The 27,847-nt window shown below is 46.5% G+C and overlaps 1 protein-coding gene across 4 annotated transcripts in view; it reads right to left on the bottom strand.

Annotated features, from left to right (window-relative positions):
• Positions 1-9,007: 9,007 nt before the first annotated feature.
• Positions 9,008-27,847, bottom strand: part of DLG3 (discs large MAGUK scaffold protein 3) — a 51,459-nt gene continuing 32,619 nt past the window's right edge. For 3 of the 4 annotated variants that reach the window (XM_072955667.1, XM_006217669.4, XM_006217670.3), the window contains 10 exons: positions 21,010-21,186; positions 20,688-20,763; positions 19,764-19,863; positions 16,103-16,144; positions 14,721-14,771; positions 14,040-14,141; positions 13,281-13,453; positions 12,782-12,891; positions 12,350-12,441; positions 9,008-11,281 (listed from right to left, as the gene is read on the bottom strand). In XM_072955667.1, the coding sequence (XP_072811768.1) occupies positions 11,175-11,281; positions 12,350-12,441; positions 12,782-12,891; positions 13,281-13,453; positions 14,040-14,141; positions 14,721-14,771; positions 16,103-16,144; positions 19,764-19,863; positions 20,688-20,763; positions 21,010-21,186 (1,030 nt within the window). In that variant the 3' untranslated portion in view covers positions 9,008-11,174. The remainder of the gene's footprint in view (positions 11,282-12,349; positions 12,442-12,781; positions 12,892-13,280; positions 13,454-14,039; positions 14,142-14,720; positions 14,772-16,102; positions 16,145-19,763; positions 19,864-20,687; positions 20,764-21,009; positions 21,187-27,847) is intronic. The other variant, XM_072955666.1, reaches the window with a different exon arrangement.

The raw sequence follows: 27,847 nt of genomic DNA, 5'->3' as shown, positions 1-27,847 counted from the left end.
AACCATTCAACCTCCCTTTAAAAAGGAGCTTATAACCTTCCCTAGGCTTCCAGCATCTTTCTTATTCCCCATGTTTCCCCAAAGGTCACAAACACCAGCGTAGTGATGTCAACATCCTGAAATATAATTTGTCTGGGTCAGGAGACTCAGTCATGTAAAGCACCCTGATGCTTTCCTACAACTTTTATACTTATTATGATCCTCAGTTCCCTCACCAATGTCTGCTTGGCCCTTTTCAGTTTAAATGGACAGAGCAGGTACAGCAGAGAAGACCCAGAGCAAAGGAGGAATTAAAGAGGTCCTCTTTATCTTTCTTGTCTGGCAACATTACACCATTTCATTTTTCATTTTATACCCTATGGTACTATTGGAGTTCTTTTTACATGTGTTTATATTATGTTTATAATTTAAAAAACTAATTCTAATTAAAATGAAATGCACTATCTGCCCTTACTTGAAGACTTTAAAGCCTCCTGATGCAAACAAAACTGAAAACAGTCTCTCTTACTCCTAGCATTAGCTCATTTTGGGTCAGGCCTTCCTGATATGATTTTGACAGTTCCCTGTTAATATTTTATATTCATCTTTGGTCAGATGCCCTCTTCCTACCTTTTTAATATCTCATCATCAAAGAATTCCCTCATTCACATCATTTTCTTTTGATACCTTTCCTTTTACTTCTTCATTAAAATATTTCACAATTATGTGGTCAGAATTTCGTTTCCAAGAGCCTTTCGGCCCTTCTAGGAGGGTGGCCAAGTCAAGAGTGCAAGAAAAGTAACAGCTACTGCATCCCTACTCAGTGCTAAGCCCGTCACGTGTGCCATCTCATCTCACCATCATCTGGGAAGTAGGTGGTATCATTCTACTGTTGTTCCTTCCTTCTTTCCTTCTCCCTCCCTCCTCATTTCTGTGGGAAACTGAGGCTCAGAGAGTTAGTCACTTAATCAAGGTCGCACAGTTGCTAAATGGCAGAGCCATGATTTAAAGCTCGATCTATTGGACCCCTACTCTTTCTTTATCCTCATGCTACCTTTCTTTTCTTGGAGCCATTGGAGTCTGCCATCTTAAATTCTAGGGCAAAATACCTTCTACGTCCATCCAGCCTTCCGCTCTCACAAACCCTAAGCTAATATGGTCACTCTTCCAGTTTCCACTTCACCAATCAGTTTTTCCTTATTGGTCACGATTAGGTCACGGAGAACAAACAGTTCTCTTGTTGATTTCTTCCCTTTCTGAGGGGTAATGTTGTCAGCAAGAGAAGTAAAATATTTCCAAATGTTCTGCTTTTAGGCAAATGACACTTACAGCAGTCCTGGACAGAAGTCCCTCACTGCTACTAGGTCTTGCCCTATGCCATTTTGTGATCTGCATCAGGAATACATCATCCATTTCTCCCTTTTTGTCAAGTGCCGTGTGATGTACTTACACCGTATCACTCCTGGGCCTTTCTCCTTTCAACTTCACCAAAATTCTGTAGAGGACTCTGTCCTCGAGTTTGTGGATTTCTATGCCTACAGCACAATGTCACGTCCCATTCTCAAGGGCACCTTTCTTCCTAACAATATGCTCCTCCTGATGCCAAATTCCAGTTGTAAGTTTCATTCCTCCAAGTCTTAATGAGAACTCTTAGCTGATATTTATTAGCTGGAGTTAAAATTTCAAGTTTCCTTCATAATATTAGGTTGAACCATATAAAGTTGCCATTTTTGAAGGTCAAAAAGGTTGAATCCTGCAATTTCCTATGGTTCAGCCCCATGCATGTGCTGTGCATTGATACAGAAACAGCTTAAGCTGTAAGTTCTATTTATTTCTTTTCCCGGATGTGTTGCTCTGACCGAACGGACACCTCTTCCAGTGCTGTTCATGTTGTCATACCTGACATCACCCGTGGTAATTGATTTCATAATATTATCAGGTCCTTTTTCTCCTTCCCCCTCCATTTTCAATTTAAAGTTCTCTTTATCAGATCAGTAAGGCTCTGGGTAAACAAGTTTTCCCCAGTTACCAACATAGAGAACCATGTCCCCAGCCAAGAGCCCAGCAATCCAGTATTTGAAACTACGGTCCAGACAAAATAAGTCCTGTTCTGAAATTCCATCTGTATAGGCAACTATTTCATCTTCCATATAGCCTTTTCTATTCTAAAATACCAATTCTCTTTTGGAAGAAAAGAAAACGCCACCTGGTCTCTCAAGTCCTTCAAGATGGTTTGTATGCCTCCTTTGGTGTGGCCCCCCATCCTATAGGATGAGGGCCGCCACCTGTTAGGACAAGAGGTGGCGGAAGGTGGAAATGAGCAGCATTTGTTCAATTTGATAGCTTTCCCACTGGCTCTCTGTTAAACTGCAATGAAAATACATGATCAAAGAGAATATTCATATTATGTCTGCATACTTATGCCCCCCTCCATACTGTCAATCAGGAAGCCATCACATCTTCATTCACTCATTTGTCCATCCAGCCAATGAGTAATTGTGGTTTAGACCCAGGTCCTACCCTCAGTGAGCTTATAGTCTAGTAAAGGAACTGGTTAGGCTTATAGTTAACTGTTGTTACATTAAATTACAATATTAAAGATGGAACATGAATGCTATAAAAGTAGGGGGAAAGTGCTGAGATTCCAAAGGAGGGGATCAGGAAATGCTTTTGTGGAGAAGGTTGAACTGGACTTGAAAGGTGTATAGGATTTGGACACAAGGAACAAGAGGAAGGGTATTCTAGGCAAAAAAAAAAAAAATCCCAGCATAATGGCAAAGGTATGTCATCTTTCTGTACAAGGAACAGTAAATGGTTCTGTAGCACAGAGTGCTTGAAGGGGCGTGGTGGGGGAAAGCTTACAAAGGTAAGTTAGAACCAGATTATGGAGGCTCTGTAATACCTGGTTCAGGAGTTTGAACTTTATTCTGTGAGCCACTGAAGGAATCTGAGCTGGGGAACACTGATCAGGGCAACAGTGGGCGAATTGGATTGGAGAAGGGAGAGTCAAGAGGAAGACTAATTTGGAGGTCATTATAAGTTCTCTATTTCACCCTTTTATAAAGCCCCATACTTTTCATTAACTGCACTTAGTAAATTTACTTGTATGATTGTCTCTTTACTGCCTGTCTCCTCAACAGTGAGCTCTAACAGCAGAGACTTACCTGTTTTGCTCACTGTTGTGTCCCCAGGGCCTGACACATGGAATTTTGTGTGTGTGTGTGCTGAATGAATGAAAATAATGAAGAACTGCATTGGGATAATAGCAGTGAAAGTGGTGATGGCAGATGTGAGGACTATTAGACATAATCAGGTCTGGGTGGAGAGAATGTTTCAGCAGCACCCAATATGGCAGAGAGATTTCTACACCTCTGTGAAGGCATAAAAGCTGGTGACCTGGAAGCCATACTGACTTCTGAGAGCACAGTTTCAATGGAGAGCTGACGGCAAAAGCCAACCCGCAAAGAAACACCGAGGTGGGACGTGGTAAGAAACCAACGAGGCAGCACAGCGCAGCAGTGTAGCCAGAACCAAGCTGCCTGGGTCCGAGTCCTTGCTCTCCTGCTTGCTAGCTGTCCTATGTTTCCTTGCACCCACGAACTCCTGACACCCTCTTGTCATTCTTTCTCCAGGAGAGCTGTATTTACCAGCCCTGGGAAAGGCTTCCTACCTTTACAGGGCAGCCAGAGAGAGGTGGGGTTTTTAACCTTCTTTCCTGTTGTTTTGCAGTCTTCTGTTCATCAGAGTCTTAACTCTGGTGTTTGTTCCCCTTTCCCTTCTCTGCAACTTGTTATTTCTTCTCTAGAATGACCCCATTCACCCCTAGTGGGGTGAACTCTAGCAGACCCGGCAAAGTGCCCTTTTTTGGTCTCTTCTACTTAACAGCGGCGGGGGTGGGGGATTCCCATTGACTTTTTAAGCATTTTTTTACCTTTACCGCCTGAGGGTTTTTTTTTTGTTTTTTGCATTTTCCTCCCTCATTCAGCCTACAAAATTTCAACCTCTTTGATAAGCTGAAGGCCTGGGAACCTTTTTAATTCCTCAAGAAAAGTTGAAAGTGGAAAAGCTTCCATTTAATCTCACCAACGCAAATCCAGAATTACTCTAATAGCCAAACCTGGTGCATCAGTGCCTTCAGGGGGCTCGGAACCAGGAAACACCCCCTGCTCTGGGCTCCTACCACAGACTGCTCCTCCGTGCAGCCCTCACGCTCACATGTGCTCTCGTGGGATCTACCACAGGAACTCCAATTTGCCACCCTGAGGCACCTACACTCTACTTGAGAGGGGCATGGGGCACCTCCATTCCCGTATTTACCTCACACCATTTCTTTGTCTAATGGCAAGTAATCAGAATCAGCATCCTCTTCTATCATAAAGTTCTCTATTTTTTTTTAAGCTGTCCTGGAATCTCACACCTCTACCCAACTGGCAAAGGGAATTTCCTGTGTCCTAATCCACACACCTCCTGAGGATCCTTTTGCTCCTTCATAGCAGGCACCCAGGCTCTGTCTGTGGGTAACATATGATCGTGTATGAACCTAATATGCTCATGGGCCATGTTCTTTGGCAGCTGTATTTGAGCTTGCCACGTCATCTGCATCACTGTTCACTTGTCTTCTGGAAGTGCAAATCCACAAAAGGCATGGACTGTCTTTTTGTGAGGGATTCCACATAGTACAGGTCCATGTCCTTTAGAATTCTATCACCGTCAACAGGTATCAGAGCTTGGAGAGGCCATAGAGATCATCTGTGCAACTTCCTCCTGTTTTAGATTAAGACAGTGAGGTCCAGAAGAGGGGAGCTCATTCAACAATCATTTATTGGCCATCTGGCATGTATTAGCTGCTGCAAGGGATGCAAAAATATACCAGATGCAAGCCCAGCCTTCTAGAAGCTTTCTGTCTAGTTGAAGAAGTACATTCTGCACAAAGACGTACCATGCAAGAACAGAATAAGTTCACATCAACTGCTAGTGTGATGCAAAAGAAGGGAAGGGGCAGCTCTTCTGGAGATACCAGTGCCATCATCATGGAAAATGCCATTTGAGCTGGAACTTAAAGGGTTTCCGAGAGTTGGGGACTGGAAACATTCCACACAGAGCCTTTGCTCAGATAGAAAGGCAAGTAGTCTAGATTGGTTTGCAAAGAATCAGGAGATAATGCTGGAGAAGCAGATTGAGGCCCATGGAGGGTGTTAAATGCCTCCTGTCCCCACATCCCACACATCCCCCTCCTCCAGGCTGGTCCTACTGAGCTTATGGACCTCAACCTGAACATCAGCTCCTCAGAGAAGCCTTCCCTGGGCAGTCTCTAAGCAGGCCCCCTCACTATATTAACCTCAGTCACCGCATCCCATTTCTTCTTTCACAGCATTTAGTATAACGTGTAAGTACACACTTAGTTACTTGTTTGCTGCCCTCCCACCATGACTATAAGCTCCTTGAGGGCAGGGACTGTCTTCATTTGATTTGCCATTGTATTATTTCTAGCACCAGGCACAATGCCGGTCATGAAGTGCTCACTGAGTCGTGACCCTTGTTACTGTGAGGGTGGGGTCAGTGAGAATGAAAACCAAGGACTAAACTGAACAGATGCTGTGAAGAATCTAGTTTTGGTAGGAGATTGGATGTGATGACCAAAGGAGAGAAATCAGGTTTCAAGCCTGGGTGACTAGGAGAATGGTGGCACTTAAGAGGGGGGAGAAGAATGAGCAAAGGAGTCTTCCTTGAAGCCGAAGCACTTGAGAGAGAAACAGAGTCACCATGATGAGCGGGGATGCGACACGTTCACCTTTCTCCGATGCTAAGGCTGAGAGAGGCGGCTTTCACCGTCCTGCTTGGGAGGTCATGGCCGACCCTGAGAGCCTTTGAGCTCTCAATAAACCCAGGTTGAGTGAACAACTGGTCAGTAAGTGGGAGCAGAGCAGGGAGAGTGTTCAGTTCTGGCGAGAAGGCAGCAGAGTGAAAAGAAGGGGAAAGAGCTGAAGGAGAGGAGGCGGTTGGAGATGAAAAGGAATCATAACTGATGGAGCAAGATCCCAGAGGAAGTCGCAGGGACTCCAGAACGGAAGTTCTCCATAAAACAGAAAAGACAATTCACATTCACCCCAGGTCTGGGCTGAGTGCAATCTCTTTCCTCCAAGCTTAAGCCAAAGACTAGCACCTCTCTTCTCTTTTCCTGAGCATGTGCCATGTGACAGATACTGTGCTAAGTGCTGGGGATACAAAGACAACTAAGACAGTCCCTGCTCTCAAGCGGGGTCAAGGAGAGGAAGACAGATGTCAGGAGATAAGGGCCAGGAACCGTTCTGCGAGTGGCAGAGTGCGAGGCAGTGCAGCGCAGCCGGCCTGTGCCGGACTCAGAGCTCTGTCGCTTATGAGCCATGTGACCTCCCAGGGCCTCAGTTTCAAGTGGAAAATGAGGTTAACAGCACTTCCCTACCTTGTAGGGCTGTTTTCGGCAATAAGTGAATTAAACTGCATCAAGCACTTAACACAGGGCCTGTCACATAGTAAGCATGAAATAAATGTTGGCTGTTACAATGATGGCAGAAGTTCTGACCGGGCCTAATAGGGCACAAAGGAAGGAGTGATCAACTTGACCCATGGCGTTGGGGGCGGGAGTGAGAGGTGTTTCAGGAAAGGCAGCAGAGGAGGAGGAGAATTCTTGAATCAAGTCTTAAAATGTGAAGAGGAGTCTTCCAGGTTAGCAAGATGGGGTAGCAGCAAAGGCCTTTACGGACAGAAGAAAAAAGTGAGCAAAGAGGGTTGCGGTGCATTCAGGGAATTCATGGCTGGAGCAGGCAGGGGAGAAAGGCCAAGGCCTGATGGTGGAAGGATCACGCTAAGGAGCTTGGACTTCTCCTTGTAGGGGACAGGGCCCCAGGGGTGGGATGGGTACTTTAGACAGCCAGTTCTGTCAGCTATGGGGAGGATGACTGTGGTGACAGGAAGGCCAGTCAGGACATCCTCTTGCACATGCTCTTCACTGCTAGCAGGCAGGTCTGAATCCTTCCTCTCAAACCACCCACTCTCCAGCCCTTTGATGGATGCTAGATGCTTCTGATGAGTGCCACTGCCCGGGAGGGACAGGACATGGAGGGAGCTCATTAGGCGTAATGTGGAAACCACTCATGGGTATCACACTGTGACAACAGGCACATCACTGCAGAGAGAATCTAGGTAGGGTGTCACTGCTGAAGCAGCTCTTCTACCCCCCAACCCGCTCCAGGGAAGCACACGCTACCAAGACCCCACTGGCTGTGGAGGAACCAAGGTGTGCAGGGGCCATTCCGCTGTTTCTTGGAAGTGATGATGGAAGAGAGGCTTTTGAGGAAATTGAAATTTGAGCTTTGGAAGGTTATTTGCAGTAACAGAATGTCCTAGAGGTGCCAAGGGACTGACTTAACAGAGAAGAGGATTAGTGGAATCGAGGCCATGAAATCCTAGGTGGGGACAGAGATGATGAAGGATAAAACTTGGGATCTTGGAGATAAGCGAGCACCATGACAACCTGGGCAAAGCGCACCAGGCACCCAGGCAAGCGTCTACCATGGGTGCTCTGATAAAGCTCAGGCTCTCAGAACCACTTGTGTCTACAACGTTTTCTGACACCGTGGCCTTCCGGTGTTTGGCACCAGGCAAGCACCGTCCCCGTGGAAAGGGCTCCATTGTCCTTTAGTCCTGACCTTTCTGCTCAAGCCCAGTGTCCCTTTTCAGTCCCATCCTTTTCTGTTTAACCTTGACCCACTCAGGGCACTTCCTCTCTAGTCTCGTCCCAGTCCTGCTTCTCAACCCCCACTTCCTTCTGTGTCCACATTAGCTTCATCCTTAAGCACAACATCCATATTTGCTTTTGGTAAAGATTTTCCTTTCATTAGCTAATTTCTAGAAGTACTTTCACCTTAAGATCAAGTTGGTCATTTGGATCTGAATAAATATATTATGTAGTCTTGAGTATCATCCTATGAATGTTTTCATGTAAGGTCTGTTAGAGATGAAGAAACTGAGGCGCGATCAGCTGCGTCGTTAGCAGTGGAGCCAGGGAGAGGTCACAGTGTTGACTCCCTGTGGGGACAGGCGACAGCAGGGTTTTGGGTCGGTGCATCCACCTCCAGTTTCCAGGTTGCTCAGTATGTTCCAACTGAGGCTGCGTTTGCTCCAGCTGTGCCTCCTCTAGGAGGGACAGCAGCTGTGAGCCAGGGTCTCAGCACAGCAGGATTAGAGGCCAGCTCTTCGGTCCCTTTGCACTTAGGAGCTGGGTTTCCTTAAAACCCCACAGAGCACTCTGGGGGCTCCTTTTTGTCGGGCTGCCTCTTAGCAAGTGGGAGGATGCGGGAAACTGTAAAGCCCCCCAAATGGGTAAGGACTGTTGTCCCTGCTAGGGCTCGGCCCACACACACCAGGGTTGCTCATCCAGTCATAAGTCTGGACCTGAACTACGACAGGACTTGCTCAGGCTTCTCCACACAAGCTGTGGTGACATCGGCCATGTCATAAATACTGCTCTCAGCACCCCTCCTCTCTTTAGAGGACTGCCGGGGTGACTACCACCCTGCTCTGCACTCTGGGCCCATCTCACCCTCCTTTTCCCCTGAGTGCTAATGCTTCCTGGTAGCTGGGAGACCAGCTTTTACCACATTTATTACTCAGTTCTCTGCCACTTCCTCGGCTTCCACTTTCTCTAACAAACGTCTTTGCTGCAGTAGGCATCTCCCATCTCGTGTACCTTTTAGGAAAATGTCAGCATTTCACCACCAGGGACATGGGCGCCCTCCACACACACCTGACCAGAGCTATCTGGGACAGAGTTTGGGGGCAAGGGTAGAAGACCGAGCACACAGCCTTCACAAAGGACCTGATATGACCGCAGGAGCCTAGAACCACCCAGAGGAATGCCTAACTTCAGAGCTGATGGTCACCAAGTAGAGAGCTTTCTGGCCCCCAAAGAAAGGTTTGGGACATTGTTCCCACTCCTTGACCCCCACCCTCCCCTCTCAATTACTTCAAGAAGGTCTCTGAGCCACAGTTCATTGCAACTATCATTTATTAAAAAATATATGTCTCCTTGGAAGGAACACTGGTAAACCAACTAGTGTCATGCTTACTTTGAATCTTTGCTTTTCTTTCCTGGGAGGGGTAGAGGGTTGAGCAACATTCAGACCACATCGCTTAACATCACAGAAATCAACACTCCCTGCTCACTCCCTCCTCACCAGAGGCATGGTTGGCCACCACTTTACCCCTCTTATTTCCAATCCAGTGTACTGCCCAGGTAAAGCTGCTGCCCTTTCTTTACCCACATTCTGGGCCCCACACTTTACAGTTAGCCTCATCCTGCTGGTAGAAGAACTGTTAACAGATGTCCTAAATTTGGCCGGTAGCACTCAAAGCATCTTCAACATGTGTCATTTGCACTGGTGGTCACATAGTGGGCTAGGAAACAACAGACTCAAACCTGGGGCCAAGCATGTCCGCGCTCTTCTCCCCTGTGTCATGCCTCCTGTGTGGAGCTGAGGGAGGCATGGGGGCTTCAAAGGAGCATGGTGGGGTGGGGTGGGGTGGGGCCTGAGCCACATCTGCCGCCTGCATCTGGGGTCAGAAGAAAACTCCCTTGATCACCATCACTGCCAGTCTGACTCTGGGAAAAAGCAACAAGGTTTCACATGTCAACAGTAAGTGAATCTTAGCTCTACAGCTCAAAATTGACAGCATTAAAATCTACTTTCTTCTTGAAGAAACAGTAAGCTACCAGCTGTTGGTGAGGGGCCTGGGGTAGGTAGGGCATATGAAGCAGCTGCGGAAAAAAAACCCAAATCAAACTTTTCATTACACGGCTGGCCAAGCCCAGTGCCGTCCCACTGTCCCAGCAGAGACTGGGAAGGCAAGTGACTCTCTGTCCCCACCTGTGTGCCCAAAGACAGGGCCTCAACTAAGTCCAGCGTGGCTCTGACAGGTGAGTGAAGGGACATGTTATGATACGGGGCCACAGCTCCTGCCAGTTCACACCCGCCCCCACTTCCCCTTCCGCTAACGGGACGGCCAAGCCTGGGTCACCTACTCTAGCACGAGGCCCAGCTCTTCCTGAACGTCACGAGCCTTTAGAACACGATCAAATTGGATTCTACGCATTCACTTAAATAGTAAAAGTAAAATTTGGAAGAATGAAAAGGCTGACACAGTAGCACAACATGGTTTTGGTTTAACAGCAGCTTAAAAATGAACAAAAAGGAAACCTCTCATGCAGACACATCAGGTGGCATAAAACAATCGGCAATTTAACACGGAGCACCATTAGCCATTCTCTCTCTTCCCGCGCACAGGCCTGACTGCGCCCCAAGGGCGGCAGCTGCTTTAGGGTGCCGTCTCCAAGCCTCTCACCCCAGGCAGAAGCCCTTTCTTGCCTGGCCTCCGGCTGACCCCCTCCTAGAGAAAAGCCCAGCTCTCAAGAGAATGACCAAATGAGGGTGCCCTCGGCACAGCGCTTACTACCACTTTCACTCCCTCCCCAACCAGTTGGGATATAAGATGCCATCTGATTGGAATATGAAAATTAAAGCATTTCTCTAATAACACAGTACCATTGATGAAGTCTCCATAGATTTTCTAGTCCAAATGTGTGTGAATATATATATATATTATATGAGAGTGTATAATATATATATATAATAATTTCTATATATTTTATATAAATTACATATATATATCTATATATAAATAAGATACTTTCTGTCGCCGTGACGCCACACCTTTCCGAGCCGCGAGGCAGCGGTACAGATTGGAGAAATGCCCGGGAGCATCTCCTCACGTGGTGCGCTGGGCTCGTTCACAAGCCGCGCAGCTGTCCAGAGTCTGTCTTTCCACCAGTCCTCCTCTCTTCTCTTCACTTCTGCTTGGTTTTATGAAAACAATGACTCTGATGTATATGCACCTGTGCTAGTGCGTGGGAAAGGTCCATGCAGGAATGGGCACAGTCACGTGATGAGTGAGATGGCATCATCCCAAAAAATAAACTAAAACAAACAAAAATTTAAAAAAACAGAACAGGACTAGAAAACTCAATTTTTTGGACATATCTAAAAAAGGGGATAAGAACAGTAGTCATTTGTTCTCCCCGTGGGGACAGGAATGAAGAGGGAGGAGGGAAGAGGGACTTGATTTCTTCTGTTCACAAGAGAATGGTTGGAAGGGATTCTTCAGAGTTTTTCAGGGGATGGGACCCAAATGTAGTGCCCAGACTGGTCCTCAATGATTTGTTTGATTTTGTTATAAATCTCTTCCAGTGAGTCACCCTGTACAATGGCTGAAGTGAAGAGGAAAACAGAATTATTACTATGGTCCACAGCACCCCCCAAAGCCCGGTAGTCTGGCCCATCCCAACAGTCCCACAGCTCAGCCCCACACGCGGCGCTCGAGGATATGGGCTTCGGTTTCACTAGTCAGCCACCTGGGAGCCCAGGGCGCAGGGGAAATTGGTGGGCACTCCAGGCCCCAAGCTCGATGTCAACTTGTTGAGAAAGTGAGATTGAGCAGCAATAAGTGGGAAAATGTGTTGTTCAAAAATGTTTATTGAGCGCCTATTAGGTGTCAGACCTTGCAGCTCATGCTACTCTTGGCTGCCATGAGGCCAGCAGCTGGTAATTGTAACACAGCTTTACCAGAAGATTTGGAAAATCCCAGTTATCCAGAGAAGGAGCTGAAAGCCACAATTTCTGGCAAGAGGCAGTGCTCCTGGGGCCATCACATCTGTATTATTTCAGAGGTCACCCAGCAAACAAGGATACGGATGCTAACAATAAAGGGAGCTCCAAAACCCAAGGTACACGAAGACAGTTATGAATTCTGTCCCGGGTTAACCTAGCAGCACCACCAGCTAGTTTACTCAGCACCAACCTGCACACACACGTCACTGTACTCTAAAAGGTGAGCAACACATTACACAGAAAACTTCCCAACCTTTTAGGAACTAACTTTCTAAAGTAGGTACCAAATAAGCACACGCACATATGGACAGCCTGAACACCTGCCAGGGAATCGTCATCCTCAACAAACATTTATCCAGCACATAAAACATGCAAGGCCAAGTGCTGAATGGGGGATGGGTGTGGGAGAGAGGGAGACAAAACAGGGCACCTACAATTTTAGTAGGAACAGGAAGACAAAATGAACATAAGGCAGCACGTGCTGATGGTGGTTGATACCATAAACTGGCTAAACTCCTCTGGCTGGAGGGCACTTGAGTACTTTGGAAAGGTTTGAGCTCAAAAGCATCCAGAAACTCTATGCAAAGTGTCTAGGCCTATTGGAAACACTCACAGAATAGGCGGCCATTGCTCCCACGTTACCCTGGCTGCGCAGCGGGGATTCTTACCTGTGAAGTATTCTCCAAACTCCTGCTCCAGTTTCATGGCTTTGTCATAGATCTTATTTGCTTGTTCGTATGTCTGCCGTCGGTTCATTTCCCTGACAAACACACGAAAGAAAATAGTACCAGATTAGATTCTGCATTTCAATTAACATGAAAGATTGCTCCAGGCTCCCTGAAAAGCTGCTCTGCTGCCCTGACAGCAGCACTGGCCCATGGCTCAACATCTTCCTCAAACCTTTCAGGTTTAAAAGCTCAACTGGGAACACGCGCATGGTCACGCGAATCTAAAGAAGCCCCCAGGGAGCAGAGCTCGGTGCAGATTTTCCTCTGGGTGCCCACTGGGTCTTACCACTGCCCAGCAACCCACTTAATTTTCTATTTCCTTTCCAGGGCCCTTTCCTAGCTGGGAGAGTCATAGTCTCAGGAAATACTTACATAAGTGCTTCAATGGACTTGGGCTTGATGAAAATGGCAATGGGGTAAAGTTGTGCTTGCTGCAGCCTCTTGATAGCATTGCCGGAAACATCTAAGATGCAGTGCTTCCCCTGAAAAAGCAAAGACTGGCATCAGCCCACTCAGTCCCTGTCCACCTACTGTGCCAACCAAACATCCACCTGGGGGAACATGGGGCTGCCCAGAGACCTGGAAGATTCCATCTCTGAGGTATCCAGGCTTCACATTTTGCTTCTACTACCTAGAAAAGGCCACATCTGCAGCTACAGGTGAGTGATGCTCTGGGGTGAGTTGCATGGAAGAGGCAGATAGACACCTCCCTCTAGGGGCTGGGAACACACAGAGGAGGCAAGGCCCTGGTCAGCACTGCCACTCAGTAGGCCCTGTGCTGGAAGGCTGAGGATCCACGGGGAACTTCGGCAGGAGCATTTCTGTGCTCCCTTTGAGAATAATTTCACAGGAACATCGCCTCTCTCCTTACCCTCTCCGCAACTGCCCGCACTGACTGGATGCTGGTCCCATAGAGGTTATCGTTGAATTGGCCCGCCTCGATGAACTTGTTGTCCTGAATATCCTTCTCCATTTGTTCTCGGGAGACCACAAAGTGGTAGTCCTGCCCATCCACCTCATTATCACGCCGAGGCCGGGTAGTATCTGCAGGAAGAAAGGAAATGCTCTGTAGCACAAGGACAACAACCAGCCTCAAGCCACGAGTTGACTTGTACCTCCAACACCCAGGCCTGGAGCCACTCCAGCGCTTTTCAGATGAGTGAGGGGAAAAGTAACTGGGAAGAAGTCTGTTTGCTCATGTCTCTTTGAACTGCCAGGTCGCACACACAGGGACTATCTACTTTAGCTTAAACTGGACCAGAAAGGTGGGGTTTCCAGGGCCAAGGCCTGGCAGAGAGGATGCCAAACGTGGTACGGGAGCCAGCAAGCCTAACAAGCCATCCAGTGAGCCACGCCTGCACATGGGCTGGACGCCCCCCCACCCAGGCATCCAATCATTCCAGATCATCACCAGACTTCTCTCTAAGGGAGCGAGCAGGCTGGCCTTATGTCTTCGTCCTCCCAAGCCCATCAGCCTTGGGGAAATGGATCACTGCTTAACATCTTCCAGGGTGTTAGATACACGCTGCTCCAGAGAACCCCAGAACCTGGCCATGGGCTCCATGAAACACCAGAGCAACAGTTCCCAGGGCACCGACACCTCCCTCACAAAGACCTCCTGGGCTCTTACGTGGCACACAGGATCCAAATTTATGCGGGAACTCTGAGATCAGGTCATCGTTGACTCTGTCCTTCATTGGGCCCAGGATGATCACAGGCCTTGCATAGTGAACTGGAGAGCAAGCACAGAGACAGTCAGCGAGGCCTGTCCTAGCTCCCCGCCTGTCTAGAGCACTGAGGCTCTGAGCTGCCGTTCAGACAGGGCAGTGCATCCTCAGCCGTCCTCTGCCTTCTAACTACAAAGATATCAAAGAACCTTTAATTTGAGAATACCTAAGTCCAATGCAAGTCTGAAATCAGAAGCATCTCCCTTTCCAACAGATTCAGGAGAAATATCTGCATGAGTACCAGCAGCTGAGCACGGTTTTTCAGAGCAACCACTGAAAAGAGGGACCAGGACCTCTGTTTAAGCAGCAGCCACGCCAACTGAAATCGACCTTTGCCGTGCTTGTCAATCTGTCCTATCCTTCAGAAGGCATCCCAGCAGCAAGCAGAGGTATAGTGAGTGATGCACACTGAGGGGGCTTTCCCCTTCTCTCTAACGCTAGGGAGAAGTAGAAGAGAAGGTGGCGCCCAGGGGCTGGAGGCTCAACAAGCCACGTTCCTCCCTCCACCACCACAGCCAACCGCTGGGTTGGGCCCCATGACCACTAGACTAGCTTGAAGGCAAGACTCTCAGAAAGGGGCTTACTTTCTTGCCGTATCACTGGCTCATATGACAAAATAGCATCCTCTTGTCCTTCTGCAACAAAAAAGGGAGACATGTTAGCACTTTATAATCAGCCTCCCTGTGTCCTCATCTCCCGACAACATTCATGTCACCCCTACTTGTGCCAGAAAACAGCCTTGTCAAGTGGTACTTGCTAACACCTGCCCTGTGGGCCTATCTACTTCCTGTTGGCAAAAAAGCACAGGAAGCCCTTCACCACCCCTTGGACAAGAGTCAGGAGTCCTCTCGTTCAGCAAAATATGGCTGAGCAAAGGGACATGAGTCAGAAGCCACGAAGCCTCTACCAAAAACCACCCCAACTTCTAAGAACTGTTCTTAGAGGTAATAGTCAACTGTACTCAGTTGCCTTCTTGCTCCAGTACAAATCATAAGGAAGCTTCCACCGGTTGAGACATACCATCTGTGTCCCCTCAACTGTGGACAAGGGAGTCAGGGCACTCATGCAGGTCCCCAAAGCTGCAGCCTAACTCTGCCCTTTTAAGGGTCTGCCTATCCCCCCTTCACTGGAAGCAGCAAACAGAAAAGTGGCACAAGGCTGGGCTAAGGTCCCCAGTGCCCTTTAAGAGCAGTGCTGAGCCCTGCTCTCCCCTCATGGTAGAGCTCCACATATCCTAGCAACGATGAGCCTTTCCTAAAACAGTTGCCAAGCCACTTGGTGCTGGGCGCTAGGAAGTCCCAAAGTGGCTGACGACAGCACTGAGGAAGGCAGCCATATCTGCATTAAGCCCCAGGATGCCAGCTTACTAGCTTCCTCTGAGCCTAAGACTCCTGGGCAGATCCTACAGGGCCTCCAGCCACAAATCCTGAGAGACCAGTGCTCCCAAACTTCATGGGGTTCGAACTGTGGCTTCTCTGGCCTGTTCACAGGATCTCTGAAGGAAAACTTCGCAGTTATCTGATCATTTAGCCCAGCTAAAAGGCAAGGACACCAAGCCTCAACCCAAGAGGTACTAGTAACCTGGAAAGGCACTTCAGGACAATATCCAACAGGTGCCATTTGTCTTTCGGTCTTTGAGCACATCTGTAAAACTGGCAGCACGTATAGCCCATGGTGCCCATGGCAGGGATTTACTCACTGGCAGCTCACCCTTCCCAGGGTCCCAGGGATGCTTTTAAGTCAGGTCCTGGCCAGAACTGTGGGGCTTACACTCTCCTTTAATCCATGGCCTAAACCCCATCCTACAAGGACAAAATGGCCACAGCATTTCCAGGATCTCCAAGTGTACATGGCTAAAAGAAGCACTAGCCTCTGAACAGAAATGGCAGCCGTGCAACGCTGGAATGAGGATGGCTGGGACACATGGTGGAACTACACAACATGGGGGAGAATGACACACACTTACTGGAACTGCTTTCGCTGTCACTGGTGTTGGATGTCACTCCCTCTGCAAGCCAACAAGAAAGAGACTCCGATTCAGAACACACCACTGAGACGTCACACGCGGCACAAAACTCAAGTGCCCCAGGAGCCAGACACTGAGCTGCCAACCAAGGCAGGCCACAGGAGGCTTGTCACATCAGGCTACTAGCTGGGATGCACAGCTCCAATCCTGAGCCCCTTGTTACCTCACACTTGTTCCCAGGACCCTCTTGGTCTGCTAAGGCCCTCCCTATAGACTACCCGCTTCCATTCTTTGGCAGCAACCTCTTCATCTGAATCAAAAGAACTAACGTGGATGGTTTCCAAATTCTATCCCCAAATGCTCCTCCCAAGGCTGACAAGAGGAAGGCAACAGCAGTGACAGTAGCAAAGAGAAGCCCAGCGACCAGGCTGCTCTTGAATTTCCTCCCCAGATAGAGCCCCCAAAATATGAAATTGTGTGGTTCTCTAGGACTAAGAGGCTAAGCACTGGGTCGGTTGAGCAGTCACCAGGGAATGATGCTTTGGCCATTCAGAAGGACCAACAGCTCTCCTGCCACTGCCACCTGGAAGCAGGGCTTGGCCTCAGCGGTGAGGGGGAGTGCTCCTCCATCCACAAGAAGACAGACATGTCAAAACACAGAGACAACAAGCAAAGAACAACACTTGGAGGACAAAACAGCTTTCCTATCTCAGACTGTTGGGACCTGCCCACATCTGAGTGTGGGCAGAACAGCTGCACTCACAGGAGGCATGAAGCATAGTCTGGCCCAAACAAAGCCCACTGCTCCCAAGACAACAGGCAAATGAGGATGAAACATGGACACAACAAACTATGGAGAGAGACACTGCTCGTTTCAGCCAAGATGACACTGTTCCAGACCGTGATATGCTGTGGCCCCCAGGAAGGACTGGCTCAGTCGCCACTCATGGCTAGTTCTTCAGCAACTCCACAAGGAAGCTCCTTTACCTTCACACCTTTATTACTTATGGGAGGAGAGTACATGCTGACAGAACCCGCCTGGCACGGCCATGTGTGTGTGTGCCTGTGCGGACGGCAGGGACGCTAAGGCTCTGCCATCTAGGTCCCTTCATTTACTACTCTAGGATTATTTTCCAGAGGGAAGAGGTCAGTCAGAGTTTTACCAAGCTAAAGCACTAGATACACATGGTCCACAAAATGCTGCTCAGGCCCCCACCCGTTCAGCACCCCCTCACAGACACTCTGTGGGAAGCCAGCCTGCAGCCATCTACTGAGGCCTCTGGACCTGCTGGGACATCCCAGATGCATGTTGGGAAAAGAGCTTCACAGTACTCTTACCTCTACTTAGAAAGACTGAAACAGCTAATTCTCAAGCCCAATTCTTTAGTGCTATATCACGGGGAGAAGAATCCAATCAGCGGGCACCCCACATCTCAAAAATAGGCTAGACACAAGTTGGGTGGTCACTGCTGGGAAGCGCTTCTTGCCCATCTCACTTGGAAGGTGGGATGCCAAGATGGCTCCGCACCATTTCAAGGTACAAAAGGAAAAGCACAGACATGAATGATAGGCTTTTATTACGGTACCAGGGAACCAGAGCAAAAGTGTGACATTCAGAGTCACTTCTACTTCCTCTTGCTGTGGTATCAGTTCTCATGAACACTGCCCTCCCCTCACCCTTTGCCCTTGCCCATGTCCCCTGTTCCCCCAACCCCAGAATCTCCACTCATGCCAGAAATACAGTTAACAGTGTGTAAGTTTGACTTACTCAGGTTCTTTGCTCCATAATAATCGTCACTTAACCCAGGGAAGTCCTGATTTCACAGACAGCAAGGACAAAGAGGGAGGGAGGGAGGGAGGGAAAGAATTGGGGAGAAGAGAGAAAAGAGAGAAAAAGACAAGGGGAAGGAAGAATACAGAGCCAGGTGAGCATTAGTGACAGAAGTATGAAATACTATGAAGACCTATAACTACTGTGAAACCTTTGCCACAGAAAGAACGTCCCAGGTCAGATATGGATTTATGCTGCCCAATCTGCTGCCAGAAGGCCTCGGAGTGGACGACCTTTTTGAGGAGGTCTACAGCATACAGGCCGACAGGACAGACAGGTGGCTTACCAAGGCTCGGAGTATCTGTTTTAACTAAATCTGTAGTTAGAACCCAACTCTCTGTTTTGTCCCTGAAATCACCATTTCCCTCTAAGGGTGCATAAAAGAGCAAACATCTATGTATGGCAGATCCGCAGGCAGAATTACCATCATCCCAAGGAGCTTTCGCCCAATACTGACTCACTCTGTCCAAACCCTTCAGGGTAAGCTTCATGCAGTCTGAGCTGTGGCCTTCAATGCTGGCCTGAGTTGTGTATACCACAGGGGATGAGCTCAGCTTCTGGAGAATAAGCACTAGGCAGTTTCAACTCTTATGCAGCAGCCAATCCCCTTCCCCGTTCAGCGGGGTCACCCAAGAGTGAACCGTCCCCAGGCTGGGCTCAGCGCAGAGGTTCTGGAACTCGTCCGGAGAACTGTGCTGACCTCGCCTTGGGCCTCTGTCTCAGATTGTCTCCTACTGCTCACAAGCAGAACCAACTGTACCTAGTGCTTCTTACTGAGCCACCCAGGACTGAGCCCTAATCTTCATTTGGATGAGGGCACCCTTGTAATCTACTAGCTACCACCCCAGATGCCAATGACCTATGTATCCATGGATCAGGCTGACCTAGAGAAAGGACATTCCTTATCGGAACTAGTCAGTCTCCTGCCATCCCAACAGCCCAGGACCCAAAGACCCTTCTTTGTGAGGCAGAAGATTGAGGTTCATAATTCACCATGAGCTACATGACAAATATTTAACCAGCCTGACCTGGTGTTAAAGACTGGGGTGAGAACAGCTAATTTCTGAGGCATACGGTAGAATAAGAATATTTCTCAGGATTGAAAGTTGATTTAGCTCAGCTTTATGCCCTTTTCTACCAAACGAGCTTTGTAGTTCTCAATACATCTTTATTTGGACAATGTTGAGTAATCCCCCTTCTGTGTCAATTCTTTTAAGCAAGGAAGATTTCATTTTGAAGGCTGGCTCTGTAGTCACTCTGGGAAGAACAGTGAGTCTGTTAGAGCCATTTGGACATCCAGTGTACATACACACATTCGTGTAATTCAAGAAGTAGGCCTGACTCCAGGTGTCCATGGAAGAAAAGGGTCTTCTTTTGACACAGATAAGTGAAGATAAGGGAAAGAAAACAACAGGAAGAAGCCAGGAGAGCAACACTGAGTCTCTAGATCTGGTTTTCTTGAAAAACCATTTTTCTAAACCTGACACTGTGGCTGAGAACTGCTCATCGCCACCACAGCAGAGCTCAGTCTGGCACTTCCAACGCCAGCCCTGGAACCAGTTCTACCTCAAAGCCTCCAACAGTCTTCCAGAATGAGGAACTGGACACAAAAGATCCAAGGTCTCCCTGTGCAGATCAACTTCTACCCTGACTCCACAAGTTAGCAGGTACACACACTCACACATGCACACATGGATGGATGGACGGACACATGGACATGGACACACACACACACACACACTTTCCCGTCTTCTCATAAGGGGAGGTGCAAATGAGGAAGAGAGGGCGGGGCTGTGGGTGGTCTGCTCTCTGTTCCCTGCTGCTACTTACGTTCCTGTACGCTGCTCTCCTGGGCCATGTTTTCTTTGCTCTTGTAAAATGGAAACTTTCGAGAGAGGCGGAAACTCTTTTTACGTTTCGTTTTGATCGACTGTGAAAGAACATGAAGATGGAGGGGAAGGACAGAAGAAAAAAAAACAGAACAATGGATTTTAAAGCATGCAAGAAAAACTAAAATGGTGACAATGGTGAGCTAAATAAAAGAACATCTCTCACAAATGGAGTCTATGAGATTAAATGAAAGTTGATGTAAGAGGAAAATTATGTTTACAGGAAAATGTTGTAGGGATGTTAGAGGTTTCTACCTAATCCAGACTCACAGCACTCACTGGTACTTCCTAAAGGACAGAGGTCACTGTAGCCTCCTGGACACATGACCTAAGGTGCCACTGATATACACAGAGTCACCTACTCTGTGTCTTTCTTCCCTCTACCGCTCCGGAAGTTCTTTGGCCTGCGAAGCTCACACAAGAAAAGGGGTGAATGGAAAGAGCCCTCATGCCTCGTTTGGTATGAAGGACAATCAAAGCTCTGGGCATGGCCTTCCTGGCTGGACGACGAGGCCGGGATCTGTTCAGGGTCCCCACAGCTCTGAAAAGGGTCTGCAGCCAGGGAGACGCCCACAGGCAGTTTTATGTGCCCAAGCAAGTCAGCCTTCCAGACAGTCCACCTCCGACACATCTTCAAGAGTCAGTTACCTGGGGGGAGGGGGGGAGGGGAGTATACACTGGCCATAGAGTTTCAATGCCCTCTCTCTGCTTTCTGAAAAGCAGGCAGTATTCTGATAGAACAGAGCCAACCCTCTGAAAAAGAGATATTTTTTTGTGCTCCCCAATTCTTTTATCCACCAGGCAGACTCCAAGCTTCTTACTCCTCTTCACATACTGGCTGAATTCCTTGGGGATCCCCACTTACCCTGTTAGACTCAATCATCCCTGTCCGGGCATGGAACTTCACGGTTTTCAATCGAGCCCTTTCTTTCTTTTCCACCCTGTTTCAGAGTCAGAAAGAAGTCCTGTTACTGCCAGTGCATGGTCTCAGCAGTGGGTTGCAGTGGGCACAGCAGCCATTTTGGGCTCACTGAATCATAACCATGCCCTGAACACCAACTCTCTACCAAAACGAAGTAACAAAGCACATCCACTGCTCTCAAGCAACTCATAGTTTAATAGGTGAAAAAGAAATCAGTATCAAGAAGAGGGCAAGAAAAGCCTCTCTCATGATCATGACAACTCACCTCTTCTTACTGGGGATCACACCGATTTGCTCACTTTCTCCATGTGGGGTCACCAGTCTTGCCTGCCACCACTCATCATCAGAGGCATTAATGACATGCAGAATGTCACCATAGGAGAAGCTGAGTCCCTGGCTTGGCAGGCAGCTGTCCCGAGTCCGGTCATAATCAAACAAAGCCCTGAAAATGTAGAGTGAAAGATGAAGTGGTCGTCCCAACCCTAAATGGATGGAAGGATGACAGAAAAAGGCCCACCCAATGAGACAGCACAGACTCAGAAGCCTCTCTGCAGAACTGAAGGAATTCTTCAGGAAGCTGCATCCTTTTCTCTGTCTTGACATTGTAAATACGTGCCCCCTTCTCAAAGAAACATCCCATTCTCCCAACAAAGCGCATAAGGGAAAAATCTTTCACAAGTCCCATCTCCTCCTGGATTCTGGACACAAAGTGGAAGTCCAAAGTAGAACACCCCACCGCCAGTCCTCTCTCTGATCCACATCCTAGGGAAGTAAGTAAATTAGGGCTTTCTCAGTTTACAAACAAATCCAAAAAGTAGTTGAAGACAGGACACAAAAATGTTAACTACAATGAATGGCAAATGCTATAGAAACACAAAAGAGAAAAAAGAGCCTTGTGTCCTGGGGCAGCCAAGGAAAAAGGCGAAGGCTGATGTCGACCCAAACAATAATGAAGTTGAAGGGGCCCCAGTAAAGAAGTCTCCCAGTTCAGTCTCTCTCTCTCATATACGGGAAACAGACGCTGGAGGAGGAAGAAAAACTTGACCAAGGTCACACACCTAACTAACCTGGGACAGAACCCAGGTCCTCTGACAAGACATTGAGAGTAAAGATTAAAGGGAAAGTTAGGAGAAGGTGGGGTGAGAGCTATGCCATCTACGCCTGAGAAAAAGGAGAAGGCCAGCTGGGTTGCAGTGGGGAATCATAGAAAATGAGGTAGAAAATAAAAGTCTAGGGCAAATTTTGTAAGGCCTTGAAAAAAAACCTCATCCAGTGACCCCTGAAGATGTGGAAGTAAGGAAGTGACACATCAGAAGAGCCTTAGGAACATTAATCTACCCTCATGTATAATGGAATAGCACAGGAAGGGGGTGGATGTGAAGGTAAATTTAAACCAAAGCTACAAGCTCAATATTTCAGGATGCACCACTGACTTCGGCTCTGGTGAAGCTGGTACTTTACAGCAGAGACCCCTGCTCAGGGAACAAACTAACCTGCATCAAAGTGTCTACTTTTCTCATCCACTGGATCTTTCCTCATGGGGAGTCACCACAAATGGGTGATTTCCATGATTAGTTTGTATTTTTCTACTTGCAATCTAATTCTTCATATTCCCTGTTAACACCTTTGCACACACAGCCCAGCAGATTTCCCAAAACTAGTTCCAAGACTTAGCCTACTACCTGCAACAAATAGAGTGATCTGTGGCTCAGCTGGAAGCTGCAAAGTAAAACATACTATTTCCCCATGTGCAGGTAGGCCCAAACGAAATACAGAAGGCAGGAAAATGGTGGAGAGTGAAATACACATCTACTTCTGAAACTTCTTAAAACAGAATCCTTGAGAAATCAGTGTCAGATTCTTTGAAAATGAAAATACCCAAACTGACAAAAAGTCCTTTATCTCCCTCAATTTACACACTCAAAACAGTAAGAAGAGAGGCCAAAGCCAGCAGATTAAGGAAGCCCTCTGCCCACAAGGATCTTTCTGCGCTCTATGTGACAGAATCAAGTCTGAATGCATCTGCACTGCATTTGAAACTGAGTGTGCTAAAGCAAGGAAGGCATTCTGTCAGACATTCCCAGAAAGACATGCAGAGTGAAGACCTTGTCCTAAGCGACAATGAAAAACACTAAATGTCATTAAAAATGAGCTTCAAAGGTTAAAACCAACGTAGTAAGGAAAAGAACAGAGCTTGAATTCAGCACAAATTAGTTTGGGGAAGGAAGGAAGCAAGGAAGACATTTAAATGAGTCAGGAGAGATTAGTATGAGGTACTAGAAGATCAGAAGGGAGAGTTTACTGGTTACAAGTTTAAAACATAACAGGGACAATCCAATATATATTTTAGCACTTCACAGAACCATGCTGACCTTTGGCAACAGCAGTAAGAAGCCAGAGGACATATAGTAAAGTTAATAAACGTATTTTCTGGATGAAGGAATCCGATTATTGGTAATTTATTAAACATATGAGATTTAAATAAAACCAATATGCCAGTTTACTTCCAGGATGAATTTTGGATACCTTTCAATATTAAAACACATAACACGAATGAAGTAAAAACAAAATAAGCACAGATCCAAGGCAACGAGAATGCCAGCAGTTCCCACTGCGTGTCAGGAATGGAACTGTTTGGTTTGTTTTTTAACCACAGGCATGTGTTCCTTTTACGACTCTTAAAAAATGTAAGTCAATTTAAAAAGGAACTGCTTCCAAATATTTTAGCTGTTTCTTTTTCTTTTCTAACATATTTCTAAACAACTGCTTCCTCTTGGTCCTTCTTGTTTTCTGCTTTTGTTTTCTTACGTTTTAGACATTATGCACTAGTCTTCTATAGCACTCACCCATTCTTTCTCCCCTGCCCTCCCAATTTAGTTATATCACACTTTTTGGTTAGACAATATTTCATTTTACATCATTATCTAAGTGGTATCCACAGATGACTACCCACCTTTCCTATAAACTTTTTCTATTATTTTTTTCCTGGTGGAAATACATGCCTAATTTTTCATTTGACTATATTTCTATATCCCTATTATTTTGTAGCTCCATTATTTAACACATAGAGGGCTATTTAGGTTTACTACTTCTTTCTGTTACAGTTTAAATATTTGAAAGCAGTTGCCTTTGTGGAGCAAGAAAAGGGGCAAATAGCCAAGGGATTAAATTTTCTTGCATTTGCTATTGTAATATTTGAGATTTTTAACTACCCATATGCATTAATTTCATTAAATTTAAATTAAAATAATATAAGCTCACTATAGAATATTTGAAAAATATAAAGCCTAAAAAAAGAAAAATCACATTTTATGTAATTTTAAGTAACTCTTCATACTGTTGTGGTATTGTATAATATTATATAATAAACACACAAACAAAAAAAATACATACTTCACTAAGTTGGCAACATGGTATGTATATACAGTTTTGCAACCTTAAATTGTCACTTGAAATTATATCATATTTCCCATATCATTGACTAGTCTTTAAAACTAATATTTCAATGATGATACAACAGTCTATTCTTAAGGATATTCATTAATTAAGCAAATGTTTATCAGCATCTAATATGACCAGGTACTCTTCTAAGCACTTTAAAAGAGAGAAAAAAAAAGTGGAGAAACATATACCCAGCACCTGACCTGAGTCATTTACTTCTCATGAAGAACATGTTCAGCTCTAAATTCCCTGGCAAACAAGGAGAAAAAGGCAGTTTCCAAATAAAAAGTGGTAACCAAGTCTACCTGGATTCTGTCTGATTAATTCTGAGTGAGCAATACTGAACAACAGAATGGACAATGCTTTTTTTAAACTATGATTTTGTTAAAGACATAGCAGCATGGTATTTGAATTTGCAATTCTGATCTACTCAACTGATCATTCTCTGTTGAGAACGTAAAAGGTGAATTAACAAGAATTTCCTTTTCTATCAATTGGAACTGCAAATGTGAAAAGAGCTTCAAACATTGGAGCCTCAAAGGTCATTTCATCCCATTTCCTATCTAATAAAGGAAACTCCTTTGATATTCTCTAAGTTTCTTTCCAGCACAAGCATTTAATGAGTCCGAGTCTTTCCCAGGTCTTCTCTACCAGGCTAAACATTCCTAATTCCTCCAACAGCCCTTCCATCGTCATGATCTTGATTTGTTTTCCAAATCCGTGATGTGGATTTTCTCTAAATTTACTTTCTCTCTTCCTGCTAAAATTTTGTTTGACTAAGAGCTGGAAAACTTCCTCACAGAAAACAAAAACCAGTCCCAGATACACACGGGGCCTTATCTAGAGTTGTATGGTGGGCAACCCAGACCAGGGCTCTTAAATCTCAGAAAAATTTCATGAAGTTTAAGTCACACCACATTAAAAAAAAAAAGGTAACTCTCCACTTGGTTACATCTGAAAAATACCTTTCTTCTATTATTTAAACATTCACTAAGTCTACTTAGGGGCATTGTGTTTGCTAGATGGGAGGTACGGAAGCAAAATCAGTCTTGGTCTTGTGAAGCATGCTACCTGACAGAGCGTGTTATACGGAGGCACAAAGGCAGGACAAGCCTAAAAGCCTTCAGAGGGAGCACAGGTCATATCTAGGTTGGGGAAGCTATGAGGAGGTGTTGACTTTTGAACTGGGCCTCAACGAAGGTTCAGGATTTCAAAAGATAGAGATGGGGAGAGGCACTTCCCGCTAGAGGGAACAGCGTGAGCAGAGGCCAGGGTCAGTAACACCTGTATTTTGGCCACACCACGGGGGACTGGGGAGAGCGGCAGGCCAGGGCCTGCCTGCAGGCAGCCTGGAGTCTAGCTAAGGGGTCTGGCATTCACATAGGAGGCCCTATGTGACCAACTTCATCGCCTCAGCTTTTTTTTTTTTAATCATTACCAGGTTAAACTTTCATGTGGAAAGTAATCCAGTAAAAAAGAACAGGCCTGAGCAGTAAAATCAAAACACCTTTCAAATGACATTATATTTCATGTAATCAGAAAAAGTAAGTAAACTAGGCCTTAATAAATTTTGAAAAATTACTGACTACCTACCTAAGATCTTTAAGGAGCATGCTAAACTGGGGTCATCCAGCAGTAACAGTATCTCTTAGGAACAGGCTGGAAACCTAAGGAAGTGACTGGGATTGGTACTTTGTTACAAATGCCTCAGGTCAGGCTTGGTAGGAGGATCAAAGAGCACCTTTGTCCACAACGTGGATATTTCTCCTGCCGGCCCCTTTTTATCCTTAGGGCAAGCAGTAGTGAAAGTCAAGGCAGTAACATACCACCCCTCTTAAATCAGACTGAACCACTGTCCTGGAAATCAAAAATCCTACACATGTAAGGCCCAACCTTTTCAACCTGTGACTCAAACTGAGAGTAAGCAGGAAAAACAAAAGCAACACCTATTTGTCTCCAAGATACCTAAAGAGAGACCATAATTAACCACTTTGTCACCTTGGTCCCATTGTGTGTGTGAGCTTACTGACAAGATGGCATGTTGGGAGACTAGAAACTCAGAAACTCCTTATCCTTTCTGGATCTAGATAAAAAGAATTTCATGGAGACCTCCAAGTTAAGGACTGGTCAGGTCAGAGGGAACCACAATGTCAGGAGAGAACAAAGCTTATGGAAATATTACAATCCGCAGCCCAAGATCACAGTGAGTGGTCTACATAAAAGATTATTCTTCTTGAATATATTCCTCCTTGGTTATGGCCATGTATCTCTGTGAAGCAAGGGAGAGCCAGATCTTGGGTTTTCCTGTAGTTTCTCAAACATCATGGCCAAGCCAGAAAATATTGATTTATCTTAAGAGCAGGGTAAAGAGCATGGCCCAGGGAAAATGTGGCACATAAAAATAGAAAGTGGGCAATGAAGCCACCTTCCGGAGCCAAGTCACAACAGCACGGAACGCAGATGCTCAGTTCGCAGGGTCTGCAGGTTGGAGTTCCTGAGCGAAGCTTCAGCACGGCAGCTTTAAATGCCACTGCCTCTCTTCCTAAGGAGAAAGAATTGCCAAAGGTCTTGAAAGATACGTTGCTTAAGTGGTGACCTTTCAAACGGTATCTCCTAAGAGCTGCCCAAAGAGATGGTGCATGTGCTCTGAGGGACTTTGCCTAATCTTCCTTTCAGCCAAAGCAGAAATATAATCAGCTCAAAGTAAACAGATTACCAGGCCAAAGTCTCTGCAGTTCAGGTCCTAAATTTTAAAGTTTGGGTCTGAAAGATCCAGAGAAATCGTAAGCACCTGGCTGGGCTATGCTGGTGTCTTAGTGAACAGGAATGCAAAGAAAATGGCAACTTCCAAGGAAACTGGTCAGACAGGTTTCTCAAAGCCAAGTAAACAACACCACTTCAGCACTATAGCCTCAGAGGCAAGGCGCTGCTTCCATTCGCTCCCCTACTAGCATGCCCACCTCTCTGCCTGTGGCTCCAGCCATCTGTCTGGCCTGGGAGGCCCTGACTGTCCCCTCATGCCCTCAGCGGCTCCTCTGAAGCCCAACCCAAGTCCCACCCCTCTCCGTGAACCTGCCCACTCCAAATTTCCTCCTTCCAAATTCATACTAGGTATTTAGCAGTGACCTTCCTTTATATTTTCTATTTATTACTATTTAACACTTGCAGGTTTTTTAATCATTCATCTTGTATACCTTTCGGGGAAGCCCTCTGAGGACTGAGGTCATGTCTGATGCTCGTGAATGCTGGATGAGACCAGGTGGCGGCAAGGAGCACAGAACACCCTCCCAGTTACTATCCCTCAGACTGGTCTTCCCTCCCATATCAGCTGGGGTCTAAGACATAACTTTCTTCCTTTGGTCAGTATTATGGGCTGAATGTCTGTGTGCCCCCCACCCCCAAAATCCATATGTTGAAGCCCTAACCCACGATGTGATGGTAACTGGAGGTGGGGCCTTTGGGAGATAATTAGGTTTAGATGAGGTCACGAGGGAGGGGCCCTCATCATAACATTAGTGCCTTTATGAGAAGAGAAAGAAACAGGAGACACTGCTCTCTCTCCTCACAACACATGCAAGAAAAGGCCACGTGAGGACACAGCAATGAGGTAGTCATCTACAAGCCAGGAGTAGGGGGGGGGCCCTCACTAGTTACCTGAATTT

The sequence above is a fragment of the Vicugna pacos genome, chromosome X (genome assembly GCF_048564905.1).
Source record: "Vicugna pacos chromosome X, VicPac4, whole genome shotgun sequence".
In the NCBI taxonomy this organism is placed as follows: Eukaryota; Metazoa; Chordata; class Mammalia; order Artiodactyla; family Camelidae; genus Vicugna; species Vicugna pacos.
The sequence above is the reverse complement of the archived record's forward strand: the minus strand, read 5'-3'. Positions and strand labels throughout refer to the sequence as shown.